We start from the raw sequence: 19,752 nt of genomic DNA, 5'->3' as shown, positions 1-19,752 counted from the left end.
TTTTTCTTATCACCTTATATTTCCAACAGCTGTCAAAGCACAAGCACTTTCAATCATTTAGAATATTCTTGATTAACAGGGCAAACTTATACATATTTACTCAGAAATCCAATGCTGTATGCAGAGTTCTCACACATCAAGATTTCACTTTCCTCTTTGCACCCAATGCACCCCCAAAATCTGCTCCAGAAGTTCCCCTAAACCTCTGGAACAGATTTTGAGAGTGAGTAACAGGGAAGAGGAAAGAAGGGACAATTCCTTTGCACAGGGGGAATGGTGGTGTGGGATATAGCATAGCTCAATATCCAAACAAAAACAAAAACCAAAGTGCTGGACCAACAAGCACAAAAAACCCCTCTGCAGTGCCACAAATCCAACTTAACGGTGTAATGTTGGAAAATGTCGATGACTTTTCCTACCTGGGCAGTTATCTTTCCACAAGGGCCAACATTGATGCCGAAATCCAGCATCACCTGAGCTCTGCGAGCGCAGCTTTCTCCCGATTGTAGTGCCAAGTGTTTGAAGACTGGGACATTCACAGGGAAACCCAAATGCTCGTTTACAACCAACTTTACTGTACTCTTGCAAAACAAAGACCACTTATAAACACCATATCCAAATCCTCAAAAGATTCCATCAACGAATTACACATCACTTGGGAAGACAAACAAACTAATGTCAGTGTACTGGAAGAAGAAAAGATCACCAGTGTCAAAGCAATGATTCTTCAACATCAACTTCATTGGACTGGTCATGTTGTTCGGGTGTCTGATTATTGTCTTCCAAAGCAACTACTCTATTCCCAACTTAAGAATGGAAGGTGAAATACTGGTGGACAATAAAAGAGGTTTAAAGGTGTTCCCAAGGCGAATCTTTAAAAATGTAGTATGAACACTGACAACTGGGAAACACTGGCCTGCAGGCGCTCCAATTGGAGAACAGCCTTTACCAAAGGTGTCATGGGTTTTAAAGACAAAAGGGAGAAACGAGGTAAGAGGAAGGCACGCTTGGCAAACCCTCACTGTGACCAGCTCCTGCCCGGAAACCTATGTCCCCACTGTTGAAGGATGTGTGCATGCAAAATTGGCCTCCACAGTCACTTAAGGCTCACTGTTAAGACTGCTTTCATGGAAGACAATCTTACTCAGCTACAAGTGATCGCCAAAGAAGAAGAAAATTAAGTCCAGTGATAATTACCTAGTAAGGATTACTGCCCAGGTTATCTTTAAAATCTCAAAGAAATTACAATGATTAATATTTAATCTTTTTCCTGGAATTTGTGGGAAGAAGAAAACTCTACACAAGTTGTTGAATTTCTGACCAGTTTTGTGGGCTGTGACTTAAATGGTGCGTAAAATGAAGATTACAGAATGTCCTTCTAAGGATTTAGTCCAAGACCTTCATCTGCATGAGCATGTAGGTCTGCCAAGTCACAGTGAGCCCACACACATCTTAGGCCAAGGAGCTTTTTAGTCTGTCTGCAAATAATCTGTCTTCTGATTAAAAGGTTCCTTTTGGGATTCCTGTTATCCTCCAGTGCTCACAGTTCCTTTCTGTTCTTAAAGTGGGGAAGCAGCAATCTTCATTTTGTAAACATTTAGAAGCCATACTGTTAAGGAAAGAATAAGTCATCAGCTTCAAAGGGCCATAGACCAACACAACCATATCATTAGATCAGTAACTGCTGCTTGACAAACAAAAGGGGCTGGACAGGCGGTCATTTGTGCATCTTTTGCGAGTGCTGGAGCTATTTTTAAAAGGCTGTGAATTACTTGAAAAACCTGAGTTTGAGCAATTTTGTTCCTAAAATACTAACAGGGAATTAATTTTAAGTGGGTTGATTGTAATAATAGCTTCCTCTTTTCTGCCTGTAAATATCAGTAGTCTGTAGTATCCAGTTGGGTGTTTAGGGACTGGGTTTCAGAGGCACACTAAATGCATTTGCCCACATTCATCACTTGCTACTCTTGGCTCTCTTTTTCCTCCCTCCATTTCTCTCTATATTATATTAGACTGTAAGTTCCTTGGGGGCACAAAGCTTAATATTTTTTGCCTATAAAACTCTGGAAGGTGCTACATATACTGAAAGAACTAAATACATATTAAATAATAACATGGAGTTGTTGGTGGTGGTTTTTTTTAAAAGGTTGTTTCCATGCTTATATTAAAACTACTCTCCAAATATTTTCCAAATATGTTTCAAGTGCATATTTTGTGCTAAGTTTCCACTTAGGTTTGTTTTTGGCGGGTTTTTTATTATTATTTTATTTTACCCATTAGTGCCAACCCTTCTCCATTTCTGGGAAAATGCTGTTTGGTTTATAGTGGAAATCCTGACACTGTCTCAAGTACATTTGCACTTTGAACAGCATGGTACATGAGTTCCTGTATTCAGATGGCTGCATTCCAGCATGACTGCTGAAAGTTAAAGTTCGGGAAAAGACTTGGTGGGGGCAGGAGGAGGGGAGATGAGCCTAAGAGGAAAAGTGTGCTCATGCTAAGTATATGTGCTAATCAGGCATTGAAATATGGTAGAGCTGATTTCAAATAGTACAGGATAGTACATTAACAGTAACTATTTTAATTCCGTTACAGATCTAGGTTTTGCCTAGCAAAGTGGGCAGCTTAGAACCCCCTGTGCCTCTGAGCTTGCTTAGACTCCAGGCTGAGCAGTAGTCTGTGCAGTGTCATTGTATGATATGCACTTCAGTCTCCCTGTGACATACATAATGAACATGCCTTTATATGTAGCAGGAGGTGAAGGGCCTGAGCTGATGAAAGCTGGCAGACAGCTCCTGAGAGGAGGCCATGATATTGCTTCTTCTTGTCGTTGCTCAATCAATTCCTCGTCATGCTTCCTCTGTCGCAGGGCTTTCTTCCCAAATCGTTTTTCTAGCCAAGTTGGTGATGCATCAGCCTCCTCTGCGTTCTTGGCAAGTCATCTGAAAGAGGAGTCAGATTAGGACTGAGACTCAACGCAATCCTAACACTTTCCAGAAGAGGCAGGCTAGAAAACTTTTCTAACCAGCCCTACTCAGGCACCTGTGTGGACGGATTGTCCTAGCTAATACGCTGTAGTAGAACAGTAATGGAGGAACACTCGGCAAGACAAATTGGAATGTTTCTTGAGTTTAGTTTTGGAATGGCTTTAGGAAAATGCTGCACAACATAGGATCAGCCAACAGGACTGCAACTAAAATTTACGGAAAAAGGAGCAGCTGCATGTGATTTTCATTTTTAGTCTGAGCAAAACTGAACTTGTATAGGTGATGGTTATGAAGACAATGTACGCCAAAATTTGTGAAGTGTCTTCTCTTCTTTCCTTGTCTTCATCTGTGGGTTAACATTACAATCCTGACTACATTTACTCACAAGAAAATACCATTGATTTCAATAACGTTTAGCTTCAGTTAAACGTGCAATCCTATATGCATGTGCCTGGAAATAAGTATCATTGAACTAAATGGGGCATACTTGTGATTTTTCCTAGGATTGCACTATAAATCATCAGTGGATTGCAGTATTAACCTTTTTAAAAATATTTGAATGAGAAAAGAGGATAATGGTATTTGCTGTCAAAAATTTGCTAGCAAAAGATAGGAGATAGATGTGAATAAGCTCTTTGCAGCAAACTGGTCCAGCATTATTGATATCCTTTTTGATAGACCTGATAATTATTTGAAAATCGCTAGTATACATGCAAAAGGAAGAATAACAGACTAATCATATGATTTTTGTGCTGCCCATGACTCACTGTATGTGGGTGTTTTTCGGGTTGGTGAAACCAAGAACCCAATTTCAGTACAGTTTCTGTAAAGTGCAACTGAATTAGGAAAGAGTCTGGAAAAACCCTGGTGTTGGCAACCAGTCCTTGCGGCTTTTAGTTTCAGATCCTTCCAACACGTTTTGTCATTTTCTTTGGCTAGTTTGTCTTTTATAAGTATTAATTCAGGGAGCTGAACTTATTGAATATTTCCAGTCAGTTGCTGAAATCTAGGGCTGGATCTAGACACATCAAATACCATACTTTTCGCCCTATAGAGCGCACCGGCCCATAGGACGCACCTCGTTTTTTGGGGGGGAAATGAATAAAAAAAAATATATTTTCCCCCCAGCCGCGGGGCTGGGGCGGGGGAAGCCTGAGCTTCCCCTGACCCCAGCCCCCACAACAGGCTGCTATCTGCAAGCCTTGCAAGCCTGGCGGCAACTCCCACCGGGCTCGCAAGGCTTGTGGACATCTGCGCAAAGCACGGGGCGCCCTCCGGAGGGCGCCTCGGGCTGCAGGCTGCTGCCCGCAAGCCTTGCGAGCCCGCGGGAACTCCCGCTGGGCTCGCAAGGTTTGCGGATAGCTTCCTGAAGCCTGGAGAGCGAGAGGGGTCGGTGCGTACCTACGCCTCTCGCTCTCCAGGCTTCAGCGAAAGCCTGCATTCGCCCCATACACACATTTCCCCTTCATTTTTGGAGGGGAAAAAGTGCGTCCTATAGGGCGAAAAATACGGTAAGTGTTTCAGTTTAAAGCATTGTAAATTTAAACAGGAAAAACAGGTAGAAAATAACAGGGCTCCACATTGCCATCTGGTGGCACAATGTTATATCGCATATACAACACATATAAATTGCTTTTTCTTTACCAATCTAGCTGAATCCTAGGATTGGCTTGACTAAGTTACTGCATTTAAATAGCTACCTATATCAAGTTTGCATTTTTAGGAATGGGTGTGTCACATGTATAGTAGGGTCCAAATACAGTATCTTGTTTATGACATTGAATGGATTCCCTTGGAAAAAGGTGGACTCTCCTTCATTGGAGGATTTTAGGCAGAAATTGGATAGCCATCTGTTATGGATGCTTTAATTGGAGTCCCACATTGCAGGTTAAAAAAGGTAAAGGACCCCTGACAGTTAAGTCCAGTTGCGAACGACTCTGGGGTTGCGGCGCTCATCTCGCTTTACTGGCTTAGGGAGCTGACGTTTGTCCACAGACAGTTTTTCTGGGTCATGTGGCCAGCATGACTAAGCCGCTTCTGGCAAACCAGAGCAGTGCACAGAAACGCCATTTACCTTCCCGCCGGAGCAGTACCTGTTTATCTACTTGCACTTTGACGTGCTTTTGAACTGCTAGGCATTGCAGGGGATTGGACTAAATGACCTTCCAGTTCTACAATTAAATGACAAGAAAGCAGACAAAATACTTTCTGAGCTGTTTTCTGTGTTTCCCCTTCATTTTAATAATGCAGCATGGTCCTTGCTTGTCTACAGCACTGACGCTCCATTGATCCCATTTGGCCAATTTCTGCCTTCTTCAGAGGCATTTTTGACAGGCAAACACCCCTTTGCTTCAGTAGGAAATGCAAGGGGGTCATTTCTGGATTTGCAGACAGCATTCAGCTTTGCCAGTATACTCTGCTGTTTAATGTGGCAGAACAACAACTGCACAAGAGACTGTCAGAACTAAATATCATGCTTCTGGCTTATCCAAACAAACAGCTGGGTAACCATGCTCTCTGAAGGAGTTGCTTCCAAGATCAGACCAGGGGGATCTGCTTTATGTTATTCCAAAGCTGCCACTGCTGCTGGTCTGGCATTGCTCAGATCCAGTGCAAGGCAGTCAGAGTGATGTGTGACGCTGATGAATTTTTGTACTGAACTTTGAGTTCTTGGCTTTCAACAATGATGTTGTTCCTTATGTTCAGTGGCTATTAGCCCTGATAGCTAAGTGAAACTTCAGTGTTTAGAGGCAGTGCATATCTGAACACCAGATGTTAGGGCCAAACAATTGAAGAGGATTGTTGCCTTCAAGCCCTGCATATAAGGTTTCCTTTGACGTATCCAATTAACCACAGTTCTTGTTACATTCCTGGAGCTCCAAATAAAACCTTTGAAACCAAAATAAAAAGGCACATGACAATTAGCTACCTAAGCTAGAACTTAGCTCTTGCTACTGAACTCCCCTTTCTTCAAAATTATATGGACAACTTCTTTTTATTAATTTGTGTCTAGAGCACAATATACTTTTCTTTTTCCTTTCTGTTTTTGGAGAGATAGATTGTGTCTCTCTGCGTTAACTTTTTTTTAGCTAATCCTTTTTTAGCTAATCACTTGGCAAGTGGAGGTGCCCCTCCAGATGTACCTCCACAAAACTTAAATTGAACATCCTCTCCAAAGCTGCCGCCAGCCTCTGAGAGTCCAATTAAAGGCACCAAATTAATTAGCTACTCCATTTCTCCCCTACATTTGCACTGTACAAGACTTGCACAGGGATCATTAAATAGTAAGTAGGGGGTACCTCAATACTTAAGGATTGAAGGATTTGTAATTTCATGTTCTTCAATTAAATTACAGAGGCATACTAATTGAGTGGCAGATATAAAGGTGGAGAACGGAAAAAACTGGCTTCTTAAAATTTGTCTTTAGTGAATTCTTTGATTTACGGATAGAATGGATGCCTGGACACACCTGTTTAATAAGTTTGTGCTAATAAGTTAATGCAACACACAGTAGTATCTTGTGGTATTTGCTAGCAAACATTTAAGTGTTTAAATCTTATTTACTCAGTTGTCTGATAAATGCATAGAATGCAGAATGACAGAAGCCAATTTTTAAAAAGGAATCTGACTATGAGCACATAGCCTACATTTTAAGAAGCGATCTGTGCAGTGTTAACTAATTTTAGGTGAAAACATGTGATAAAATGCACAGACGTCCCTCCACCAAAGCTGTCAGGTCCCTGATAAACAGCAAGCCAGGATATCACTATACCACAGGTTAAATCATCATCTCCTTTCCTCAGGGAAGTCAAGTTCTGGGGTCAGTTCACCAAGGTATAAGACAGATGTTTGGTGTGTACATACACCCCCAGAGGTTATGCTCAAGTTTTGTTTTCCTTTAACACGTGTGCATAAAATGTTTTCTGGTAAAAGAAGCTACACTTAGATTGGAGCAGTTTTAAAGCACCCTGGTTTTGATAGATAAAAGCCATTTCAAATGAAATTTTGGTGCTAAAAATTGTAATTTTCAAACTTCTGCTGTGTCAATAAATCTCCTATTCAGAAAAATGATGCTGTATAGCACACTGACAAAGGAACTTCTGATGACATCAGGAAGGGGATTTCTGGTGTTTAGTCTGTCACAGCTGGTGGGCTCAGAAGGATGAAAGCCCATTTTATCCTGCCCAAGATGAAGCAATACTTTATAGTCTCAGTGACACAGGCATGCTGGCAAGGAACACTACACAATGTTTTTGGCTGTTCCTGACTCAGTACACAGAGAAATCCCTAATGTTAAGACTGGAACATAATTCACATATGGGGTTTTGCAACCAACCAAATGATAAAAGGCTACAGATAATCCAGGTTCTCTCTTTTTGTTTAAGAAATGCTTGTTAAAGGATTTACATACGGGGTCTGATGCATTTTGAACCTTCTCATATGTCCAAGTGCAGCTTTATGTAATGTGGGATACTGGGATGTTTCTCTCAGCTGGCTGGCACTCTGTCCCAATAATTAAGAAACAGTAATGTGCTGGAGCATGTACAATCTTAATTGCCGTGAATGAGACAGAAACCAGCACTCACAGATGTTCCTGCCCTCAAGATTTACTAAGAAACAAACCGATACTGGCTGTGATTTATAACTTAGAAAAAAAACTTCATCCTCGGTGGAGATGGGGAGGAATAATAGGAATATAGTTAATACTGTAAACATTTTCCAGTGTTGTCATTTGATTCATTTTACATGTGACTGTAATTTGTTTTAGCTGTTTTTAATGCTGAATTTAATGCTGCTGTAACCCACCCTAGGATCTGCTGGTAAAGGCCAAGTAATAAATTTAGTAATAATTCTCCATTTGGCCACGTCCTGCTGGGTTTGTATTACTGCATAGCAGCAACCACATTCAGGATGTCAAACTCATACCCACCATTGCACTATAAACAGTGCATTGCCTGTCGGTCTCTAAGCCTGCAGGCCAAGTGATTCTGCATTGTAGTTACTGAATCCTCTCCCCTTTTATCATGATAAACTTCCCTTTTTTGCCAGTTTGGTTTACAGTGATGTGTTTGCACTTTTGTTCTAACTACTCTTTCTTTTTCTTGGTAGGTCTCTTCCTTATCCTAGGCTTGATCTTATACCCTGCTGGCTGGGGTTGTCAGAAGGCAATAGACTATTGTGGACATTATGCTTCGGCTTATAAACTTGGTGACTGTTCGCTGGGCTGGGCTTTCTACACTGCAATTGGTGGCACTGTTCTGACATTCATCTGCGCAGTCTTCTCCGCCCAAGCTGAAATCGCCACCTCCAGTGACAAAGTACAGGAAGAAATTGAAGAAGGGAAAAGTCTTATCTGTCTCCTTTAATGACTCAAGAGAACCTTTACATGTCTCAGCAGAATTGGCTTCTAAGTGAACTTCTAAATGAACTGATGCCAAGACACACACAAAAGCTTTTTGGAGCTCAAGCAGTATAGTGTCACTTAATAGGCATGGAGGAGGACTATCAGCAACATAAGAAGAAAATGTTACTTTGTCAGTTTCACAGCACCTGGCTGCAGTGGAAGGATGCTACAACATACAGCTGTTGGCTTCAAGTTTGTATGAACAGTGCCTAACGTTTTTGGAAATGCTCAGTTCTACTTGTATGTTCACCACTATGAAGGATTGCAGAGGAATCCTTGGAAGGATATTGCTGAATACAAGTCAATATGTTTCCACTATGTACAGAAAGATAATGTAACCAGGCTTCAAGTTCAAAGGTTTTAGATGTCACCTTGGTGCCATCCCCACAGCAGTTTCTTCGGGATGCATTTATAAAAGCTTATCTTGTTGAAATAGCACACGGGGGAAACTTGGGTACAGGAAATATGCAGGGATTCCAAATGAAGCTTGCAAGGAAGGGATTTTCATAGGCTGGGGCTTGTAAGCAATACTTTGCCCAGTAAACATGTGAAATAGGTTGCTGTAGTCAGAACAAGTACAGTATACAGCAGCCACCAGAATGAAAGCTAAATTATTTTGGGCTCATAAGCACAGGTAGTACTAGCAATATGCGATTGATTTAGCTGTATAAATGTAGATAGGTGAAGCAAGTCTTAGGAAGTAGTAATGGTAGTACTTAGGCCCCAAAGGTGTACCTCCTAGTGGAAGTGTAGACCTTAATCCACCTTCAAGGACAGTAGCAAGCAGAGTACTGGTGCCCACAGGGTACCTCCAACGGCCTCTTCTCGCCATTCCAAGTACAGACTGCCATTGCGTTCATTTTGCCTGAGATTATGTGCCTAAAATAGCTGCATCATCACCTAAGGACAGACTCTATTAAGGTCTGGTGCTTTTGAAAGATCTTTTTACAGCTATATTGCACGCTGATGATTATAATCAGCTCAATGATTTTCCAGAGGTGATCTTTTTCTGCAAGAGAGTGCATACATACACGTCTGTAATTTTTCTACAAGCCTAAGAATTTTTGAAACCCATTAAAACAAAATATAATGGTACTGTCATAATGACGGGTTAACTGATGGCTAATATTCAGATGCTCATGTATCAGATTAGCCTTATTAACATTGATCTCTCATATTTTGCCTTTTGATAGGAATAACTTGCAGCAGTTGGAGGCCAAGATGCTAGACTAAAATTTTATATCAAAACCACTAATGATAACCACTTATGTCTACCATAGCTTCTAAAATTAAGAAAATTGAAATTTCCAGTAACAAGGAATGTATTTTAGAGTATCTACCCCTCTAACTCAGGTTTATTGTGCATGGCTGCTTCTTCTTTAACCACTGCTATAGTAAGTACTACAAAAATGAGTAACAACTGTGTACATACAAATTTTGTGGGGGTATTACCAACTATGCTGATATGTTCAGTACCAGCAGTGCCGATTAAGACACTATCTTGGACAACAAAAGTTTGCTTTCTTTTGCAGAGCTGCTGCTACTTCTTCCACAATTTCTCCTGTTCAAAAACGTGTGGACATTCCAATTAACAAGAGCATAAAAGGGTGATGCACCACCTACACACATTATGATTAATACAAACATGCATTAAGACTTTAGAAGTGTGATGGACAACAATAATTCTTCCTACTATAAAGATAGGGTCTTATAAAACAACCACCAACAACCAAGTTCACCTAACCTGAAAACCCAAACATTGTAAACACTGTCCCATCGTTTACAGTGTGGTAGATTACTTGCGACCCAAGCCAAATGCAGCCTACTTTTGTGTCTCTGCCAGGTGCTTAACAACCCTTGTTCATTTTTGTAGCTTTAAGCAGGAAGCACATAAAGAAAGGTTTGCAAGGTCCTAGTAACCAAAACACATAGTTGTGGACTATGCTTGGCTTGATAGGTCACAAACTGCACAGGTCTGAGGAAGACTCTCTCACTCTGGAACATGGTGGGCTTCTCCTATTTAAAAGGGTTCCCTCTTAATGCACATGGAGTGTCCATGCTGATGTTCTTTAGTTTGCGCTCCTTTTTGGTACTGCAGCAGCGAAAAACCTCTGGATTGAAATAGTGAGGTTCAATTAGAGCTAACCTTTTTAGATCAGAGTGCATATTCAATAAGGACACAGGGCTAATGAAATATTTGTTTGGCAGAATCAATTTTATCACAGGATATGATCTTGGCACATTTCACATGGATAATTTTTATGCCTAAAGCTTCCCCCCCCCCATGAATATTGCTGTAATTATTATGGCTGTGATCCAGGTGTGTAGTTACTCCAAGTCAGAATATGCATTCTGTTTCCCCCTTTTAAAAATACAATTGCTCTCACAATTTTTCTTTAGATTTCCTTCTCCCCCAAATGGCAGTTTGGCGATAAGAGCCATAAGAGCTGTTAAAAAGAAGAGTGCTGGTTCAATAATTTGTTTCACATCTCTTCCCCATTTATTGTTAAGTTACTCTTGCACTTAACCTCCATACTGATTTTTGAGATACAAACATTTGAAGGTAATTGAGAGATAACACTAAGATTTCTATCTCTTTCTCTAGGGAAACTATCATGGGATTTCAAACTAACAGCTTCCAGCCTAGAATTGAAGTGGTAAAATCAGAAATTAATGTGTCTAGAGAGTGAGTGTGTGCACAGTTGAAATTAAAGCTTTTATGGAACAGATTAGTAGTAAACGGGGCTCTTGAAAAGTGTTTTAAGGAATTCATTGATGTAACAAATCATTATTTACTTGGTCTCTCACATTTCCAACTGCCCTTTTAGTAAGGGTTCCAAATGGGCATGCCAACTTTAGACAATACACTGTAGTGCTGCAGTGTTTAAAGCAAAAATTGTCATCTTAAAAAAGAGAAAGTTTCCCCCCACGTTGAATTGAACAGTTGGCAAGAACTTTGCAAATAGGTTTTTACTCCTGTTGGAAAGTAATAGAGAGAATGCTTCTAAGACACTTCCTATGACTCAGGTATGTATCTAAAACCAGCAGCTTTTTTGCTTTGTAAAAATAAATCACATGCACATATGATTGAGCAATGGATCAATCCTATGTGTTTTAGTCAATGATTTAAGGAGGTAAAATATTTCTTTAGTTGTGCAATGATTAATATTTCAAAATCCAGTATGGTAGATGCAGCTTTAACCAACACTCAAGTGGCATTTGGTCTAGTTATAAACTCTACATTCTAATGTACATGAGCCACAGAATTGCAGACTATAAGTGAAGTTTCTATAATAACATGGACTGGAAGCACAGTAACCTAGAAGTGTGTGCATTATGAAACTTAGGCCCTGGCAAATCTTACCACATAATTGGGAAGTTTAAAATGTATTTAACATCACATCCTACTAAGATGATGCTTTACTGTGCTATTACAGCTACCACCTAGCAAGAACTTGTATTTGTTGCTTACCTATAAAACACAGGTATGAATGGTTCCATGGTCAAAAACAAGCTGAGTCCTGCCCATCATGTATTGTAATAAGCTCTAAAGGGACAAGCATTTTCTCTGTTGGAGAGCTTTCCAGAAAGTCTGATCTCAGTAATATGCAGACACAATTCCTTATGTGAGGCTATATATTACAGTATTGTGGGAAGAGGGAGAGAACTCAAGGAAAATCTAGTTTAAACAAAATTTCCAATGGCATAGTTCAGATTTCAGCCACTGAAATAGTTCAGCCCGTTCTTTTGCAAATAAGCACATCAGTAACCAAACACTGGCATTCCTTACATGGCATAATGCATCTTTCTTATGGTTGAAATATACCCTAGTTTTCATATAAACTTATATTTCATAAATTCAAAAAAAATTTCATAATTCCAAGAAAACTTACATCATGGTTGGTTTTGTCACTTTTACACCCATTGCTATCAACACAACTTTGTGTTTCCTTGGATAGAAGCTTTATTGCCAGTCACAAGGTTTAAATCTATGTACAAGGAATCTTGAAAGTTTTCCAGACTACATCCTGTGGTTTAAGAAAGATTTTGTGTTTTACCTCTAAACAAACTGCAAGGACCCCTTTTTATAAAGTATTTTGCCTTCACAAGATGACATATATGTGAATGCTTCTTAGTGTGTGCTATATTAACTCAAGAAATTGTGTTTTAAACCTGTGTTCTAAACAGCTCAAAATGTGTAAACAAAACTTAACAAATTATTTCTTAAATAGCTGCAGCTGAATCATTTTTGTAAACATTTACTGTATTGTGTTATGTGCCACTGCTTTCCAGAGGGTAAAAATTTAAAGATTCACATGACGTGAGATGTGCAATAACAATAAGGAAAAAGAGAGGTTGAAAGGGACAAAAGTATTCCAAAGGCAAATACAGCTACACTAATTCTATTTCATATTTATCAGATGTCAACCATGTCCTGTAAAATCCCTCATTGGAATGAAGGTGGGGTTAACAATAATTGGAATGATGGATTTCCAGCATCTCCTGAACTCTGGGAAATCCAGGCCTACTTATTTATAGCCTAAATGTGAAGGATTGTTTAGCAATTAGCAAGCTCATCAACATAAAAGGAACAAGAGAGGAATGTTTGAAGCTCTATAGTCAGCTAAACATAGTAAAGGATGTTGTTGAGCTGTATTGCTAATTTAATTTGTCTACAATATAGTAATTTCTTTGCCTAATAAACAGTTATTAACCCTTTAAGTTTTCTGAGAAATCATTTCTGATTTTGACAAGCCTGATATTACTAGTTTGGGAGCATACAGTTGTTGTTTTTAAAGTTTGGTTTAATCTGTATTTCTTAGAAATTTAAATTGTATTAATATTGATGTGTTTGCCACCCAGTGCTCAATGGAAGGTGAGGAATATAAATCCAATTCCTTAATAATTCCTGAAAGACACACAAGCCAAGTTATCCATGCAACAGGAGAGGAACTACAAGAATGAGATTGCCATTGGCTTCTGATTGAATGCGAAAGGAAGAGCAGGTAACTTTGTACCAGTGAATAGTTGTACTGTTGGTTGTAACCACTGAGAACCAAAAGAGAAAGAGAACAAAGGCAATCAATTGGAGGCATTCAACAGTTGTATTTTCTAGTACCAATCTGATAACTAAACATTGTTGGTGTAATTAGGAAAAATGAGTGAAATTGCAGTAAGTGTTTGGACCATGTCTAGTAGCTACTGATAGCTTCCACCAATTAGACTACGTCTCCTAGCACAACCTTGGCCAGAAGCTCAGTGAGTTTCAGAGACATACTCTCAAGGAGCCTTTTCTGCCCAGCTCTAGGGAAAACATATCAAAAGCAGCAGTCAACCTATTTTCCCAAAGACCTGTGAACAAAACCTTGTTCACAAAGAACCTTGGACAAAGAACTTGAACAAAACCTTGTGAAATATTCCTAGACATCTCAACAACCATGCATGAGGAAGATTTTAGTGAGGAAAACTCATTTTTAAACCAATGAAGCCAGATTACCAGAGTATTAAAAAAAATGTTTATTTGAGAGAGGGAGGAAGAAAAATGAAGGCACCAAATCAAACATACTTGAAATGAAAGCAAAAATTTAGTTTAGTTTAGATACATGTTAGCTTAGTTCAATTTAGTTTTGATATGGGTTACCTGCTTGAGCAGTCTTGGGTTTAGGAGCATGCACAGAATTTTGGATAGCTCCAAAAGACAAAAACGAGGTGAAGCCTCACATATTTATGGGAGCCTGAGACTAGTACAAGCCAATCCCTTAGTTGTCACCGTGGCGCTCTTTTGTCCAGTCATTATATACGCTCCATCTCTGATGTTAGTTGTCTTTGCGGAATGCAGCAGTTATAGCAACAAAGAGCAATAATTGAGTAACTGAACAATGAACACATTTTGCTGCATCCTGTCCAGCAACCTATTCTCACAGTGGCCAACCAAATGTCTGTGATTCCCTGTAACTGGTATTTAGAGGCATTACAAAACCATCAGGCTTACGTAGCTACTGATAGCTCTATCCTCCCTGAATTTGTCTAATTCCCTTTTAAAGCCATTCAAGTTGGTAACCATCTCTCTATTTTTTGGGGAGTCAGTTCTACTAACTCAGCCATCTGAAGGACTACCTGTTCTGACTCCTCCCACCATTCTGCTTTATTGGATCACCTCAGCTTCTGGTAGTATTGAGGGGGCGGTCTTATTTTCTCCACACGATGCATAATTTTATAAACCTCTGTAATGTCCCCCTATATTTCCCCCCTCCCCCAAAGTCCCAAACACTGTAACCTTTATTATAGTGGAGTTGCTCCAGTCTCCTTGTTCCCTTTGGTTGCCCTCTTCTATACCTGTTCCAGCTCTACAATATTCCATAAATTGTACAGCTTATTCCAGAAGTTTCCCACATATAAAACTTGTGACCCACTTGTAGCTGCTCAGTTATACACTGTAACCTGTTATAGAAGACACCAGAATAACAGAGCATCGTGAATTAATGATGATGTTAGTTCTGTCTTTATAAGGTCTCTATAGTATGCACACACAGCCTCTCGTCACACAACGTTTAGAAAGACACAATAAGCGCTTTTACATCATTTCCATAGCACCCAACCCTTGTAAAGGCATATCAAACATGGCTTTCAATTTAGCTGGAGCTTGCTGTGTGGCACACAAGGCAGGTTTTGAAAAGTGAAAACCAAGAAAAAAAGGCCCACAGCTGTATCTGGTTATATACCTTCCTGGATTGTGGCCACTATCAGTAAACTTTATTGCTACATTCATAAAGGACTCACAGTAGAGAAATTGACCCTTCACAGCAGTGACAAAGCGATCCGGATATAAAAAATACCAGCAAAGGTTTGTTTTCAGAGGTTTCAGTTTACTTCCAACAAGTTCCCAGACAAAATTTAATACTCCTAGTTTTCGTCAGTACCGACAAATCATTCTCTTTAAAGTTTCCAATTTACATCACAAAACCAAAACACACCAACTATTACTGGGTGCTTCTTTAAACCAGTCCCAGTTCTAATTGTATTAATTTGTTGTTCTGGTAATTGACATATTTTTCCCACTGCAGCAGATCACAGAATTTATATACAGATTACAAAAAAACAACCCCGATCCAGCTCTAGTTGTGCATAGTTACATGTGACTAATAGTGCCAGAATCTGGATCAAATGCACAGTCACACATCAGTTTTTAAGTAATGTATCAAGGTGACTTACAACATATGAAATAATGAAATCAATCCATAAGGCAATAAAACCGCAATAAAACCAATCAAGTAATTTCTGCCTCTGTGTAACTACATATGACTAGAGCTGGGGGGGGGGGGAGAAATATGTGATACATTCTGTACACATTAACCCTCTTGCATTTTAGCTTGCCTTTTACAAAAATGTCCTACTTGAGTTTTAAAACTATACAGAGCAAACAATTAGGAAACATTTTTATTCTATGTCACTGAGTTAATACAATAAATATGCAGAACCTTTGAACTACCCAGACATGCAACATCAGATGATCTGTGTGCATTTGTACAGAACCATGACATTCATCAGGATGGCAAAGCATTGTTAGGAATTTACAAAATATACAGATATCCCTCAGATAATCGACTCCAATGCCAAAACTATAGCGAAGAGTACTGACATTCCAGTGTTGAAACTCTGTATTTTGATCTAACCACAACTGGATACTACAAAATGACTTAAATAATAGGTATATGATTTTTAACCGACATATTTTAATTCCGGTGCTAAATATTTTAACATACAACAGCCTTTTGCCAAAAACTAAAAATCAGAAGTTTTTGATTTAACCTTGATGGTTAATTTTCTAGATGATGATCTGTAAAATTGTACATGTTAAAATCAACATATGTCGTCTTGTTTTCTTGAACCAAAATAGCTACAAGACTTATGCAAACTAGACTTGCATTTATCTATTTCAAGTTTCATTCTGCTTTATCCCCTGAGGAAAAAAAATATTCAAGAACAATTTATTGATTTTTAAACTATAATTAAAATTCATCTTCAACCCCAAATAAAAGTTACAAGATTAGCAACAAAAATGTTATAGAGCAACAGAAGTAGGATGAAGGATTAAATAAAATGTACATTAAAGAAAACTAAACTTTCTCTTACTAATCAAGGACTAAATACGTCAAATTCCTCACAACATCCATGATGACTTGCCCTCTGTGTTAGGTATAGAAAACTGTTTACAAAATGTAATTCCCATATAGTCTATTTTCTAGTATTTGCTGTTGTGATTAAGCTGTCAAATTTATCCTGTTTATTCATATAAGGTAAAGTTTGTAATTTGAGATATATGAATATACCCCAGACATAGCTTTTAGACCATGCTGAATATTTTTCCAATAGTGGGTCAGCTGAATAATACTTTTCCCAAATAAATATTGGATCAGAGTGTGTTAAGATTAGGACCTATATTGCAATACCTTTATGCAGTATATAAGAATTAAGAGTCTTTAATGACAGCAATTGAATGCTATTTGAAAAGTTAATCCAATATATGTTCCAAGTTGCAATCCAATAATTCATATACTTCAGAATGTCAATGGGGGGATGACGACCTTAAAATGAGAGCTGATTACTCAGGATACAAAGATGAATTAAAAATGAAAAAACCTCTGTGTAACAAACATAGCTGATTATTACTGCACTGAAAACTCATCCTCAATCTGCATTTTATAAAATGCATTTATTCAGATTAAAAATCACACATAAAGGCTGAAGTATGTTAAAAAGAATTCAAGTACATAATTAAATTCCATTTTTAAATGCCTGATTAGAGACCATGGTTGTTTTTAAAGATTTCAATAAGATACTGTATATTCAGATGTTTGTACAAGCAATAAACAAAGTAATTGACAAGGCTAAAGATTTAGTACCATTGTTAAACACAAGTGCACACTTAAAAAATGCCAGACTCCTTAGGCACAACAAAAATTCCACTGCATTTTAACACAGGTCAAAAAGGACTAGCTATGGGAGTGTTCTAAATATTGGTTAATGCGTTCTCTTTAGCAGTATGTTTTCCAAAGACATGAATACTGAAATTAAAAATAGCATATATAATCACTCAGATTCCATTAAACGTAATTCTCACTGCCTGTTGCATCACATATTATTTTGGTGAGACTAACTGTGCTCCAAAATTTCTGTAAGAAGACCACACACCATGAAAACAGAACCCAACAAATACTGTGACCATAGTGGTAGAGACAAATTCTGGACCAAAACACTATCTCAGCATGGTCAAAACTGTTTCATGCAAACTCAGATTTTTATCAAAAGACCTATTATCCTAAAAAAGAAAGAAATTTACATTATCTATCATACTTATTTTAAGCTTACATTTGTCCTTCATCAGCTGCTGAAGCTATAAAGCAGCAGCCAAAATTTCATATTCAAGACCATCAGTTGCCCCATTCCTTACTTTAAGAAAATAGGGAAGCAAGTTGTTATGAATAGAAGGAGTTAATCCAAAGTGCTCGTCTCAAGTCAAAATGAAAGTTTCCAGGGACAGCTATTGACAAGAACCCACCCCCCTTTGCCCAAAAAAACAAAAAAAACCCTCAAACATTTAAGTTGACGCCAGAAGTTGCCATATCAATTTCAGATTCACGGTTTTAAATTTTCACCAAATATAGCGTGCCTCCAAAAAGATGAGGAATAATAGAACCATTTTCAGTTAAGAGTAGTAGCCAGGAAGTACCTTTGATTGAATAAATAAGTGTACAAAGTAATGAAACAAGGACCTTTTCCTGTTTTAGCCCATGCACAGCCGAAGAGACATACATGCTGTGTGCATTTTTAACACAAGTCTTTAGGGAATATAAGTGACTGAAAAATAAAATACAGCTGAAAATGGTAGTGATTTTTTCATTTCTTTTCGCTATATTTGGTTACCCTTGAAAGCATTTTGAGCAGCACTAGTTGCTGCTGTTGACGCAGCATTGGCTGCAGCAGTTTGTACAGTTTTGTTGGACATCACCCCCGTTGCAAATTCTTGTTGGGCCTTCTCAAAACTTGCTCCAGTTGTGCGGTAGAGACCATGTACCTGTGGAAGAAGCCCAGAGTGAAATGATGAGGCGTGTTTTCCAAAAAGAAAAAGAAAAAATCTTGCATACAGCACCTAGCAGAGTTTTAGGCACCAAAATATTTGTAGCAAAAACAGCAATTCTGAAGATATTAAATCACTGGTTAAATTTCCCTTGCATTATGTTTTGTGCCTTTGCTTCAAAGCCCTCCAGTGTACATATCTGTTTCCAGTAATTGTATTATCTATGATTTGAACTCCACAGCAGGTATTCATAAGATATAAAGTGTGACCCCTAGTGGTTACAGAAAAACGACGACACACATGATTTCACAGATGCTGGACAGTTCAGCCTGAGTGGAGAGCTAAAAACTCAACCCTTGTGAGGAATACCATGGGTGATTTTTGTCTTGTTTAGTAGCCTCCATACGTCTCTCTGGTATGCTTTGCTCACTCTAGTTCCTCCTCTAACATTCATGGCCACTACTTTTTAGTCTCAAAATGAAATATCCTAAGCTACTTGGTCACGCACAGGGCATACTGATGCATTTCTTCCATTGAAAAAGCTCCTGTGCTATTATTAACAATTTATGGGACATCAGAACAATGTGTGTGTTGCCATCTGTTTCAATAATTATAATACCCAAATATCCTTCATTTACCTTGCCTTATTTTCATCTCATTTCTTTCAATGTAGGTCCTGAAAGACCTACATTGGCTCCCAGTACATTTCTGAGCACAATTCAAAGTGTTGGTGTTGACCTTTAAAGCCCTAAATGGCCTCAGCCCAGTATATCTAAAGGAGCATCTCCACCCCCATCATTCAGCCCGGACACTGAGGACCAGCTCTGAGGGCCTTCTGGTGGTTCCCTCACTGCGAGAAGTGAGGTTACAGGGAACCAGGCAGAAGGCCTTCTCAGTGGTGGTGCCTGCCCTGTGGAATGCCCTCCCATCAGATGTCAAGGAAATAAACAAATAGGGAAGTTTTTAATGTCTGATGTTTTATTCTGTTTTTAATCTGTTGGGAACAGTCCAGAGCGGCTGGGAATCCCAGCCGGACTGGTGGGGTATAAATTAATCATTATTATTAGAATATTTTCTGCAGCTTCTAAATGTTCACCTGCTTCCCACCCCCCGCCCCCGCCCCCAAACCAGAAACCTTCCCCAACCCTGTGCCTTCCAGATGTTTTGGACAACTACTTCCATCCTCTCTGACCATTGGCCATGCTGTCTAGCACTTATGGGAGGGCACCAGACCAGGAAAACCTGGCCTACACTGACAGAACTTTTATGTAGAATTAAAATGA

At 39.0% G+C, this 19,752-nt stretch overlaps 2 protein-coding genes across 4 annotated transcripts in view; one reads left to right on the top strand and one right to left on the bottom strand.

Annotated features, from left to right (window-relative positions):
• The window catches only part of LHFPL2 (LHFPL tetraspan subfamily member 2), a 121,893-nt gene extending 108,780 nt beyond the window's left edge, over positions 1 to 13,113 (top strand). For all 3 annotated transcript variants that reach the window (XM_081881281.1, XM_081881280.1, XM_081881282.1), the window contains exon 4: positions 8,097 to 13,113. In XM_081881281.1, coding sequence (XP_081737407.1) covers positions 8,097 to 8,353 — 257 coding nt within the window. In that variant the 3' untranslated portion in view covers positions 8,354 to 13,113. The remainder of the gene's footprint in view (positions 1 to 8,096) is intronic.
• Positions 13,114 to 15,236: 2,123 nt separating this feature from the next.
• SCAMP1 (secretory carrier membrane protein 1) overlaps positions 15,237 to 19,752 on the bottom strand; it is a 29,275-nt gene continuing 24,759 nt past the window's right edge. The window contains exon 9 of the mRNA XM_081881257.1: positions 15,237 to 18,466. Within this exon, the coding sequence (XP_081737383.1) occupies positions 18,302 to 18,466 (165 nt within the window). The 3' untranslated portion in view covers positions 15,237 to 18,301. The remainder of the gene's footprint in view (positions 18,467 to 19,752) is intronic.

Source organism: Podarcis erhardii (genome assembly GCF_964252035.2).
Source record: "Podarcis erhardii genome assembly, chromosome: 11".
Lineage (NCBI taxonomy): Eukaryota > Metazoa > Chordata > Lepidosauria > Squamata > Lacertidae > Podarcis > Podarcis erhardii.
This window is presented reverse-complemented; position numbering and strand designations above follow the sequence as displayed.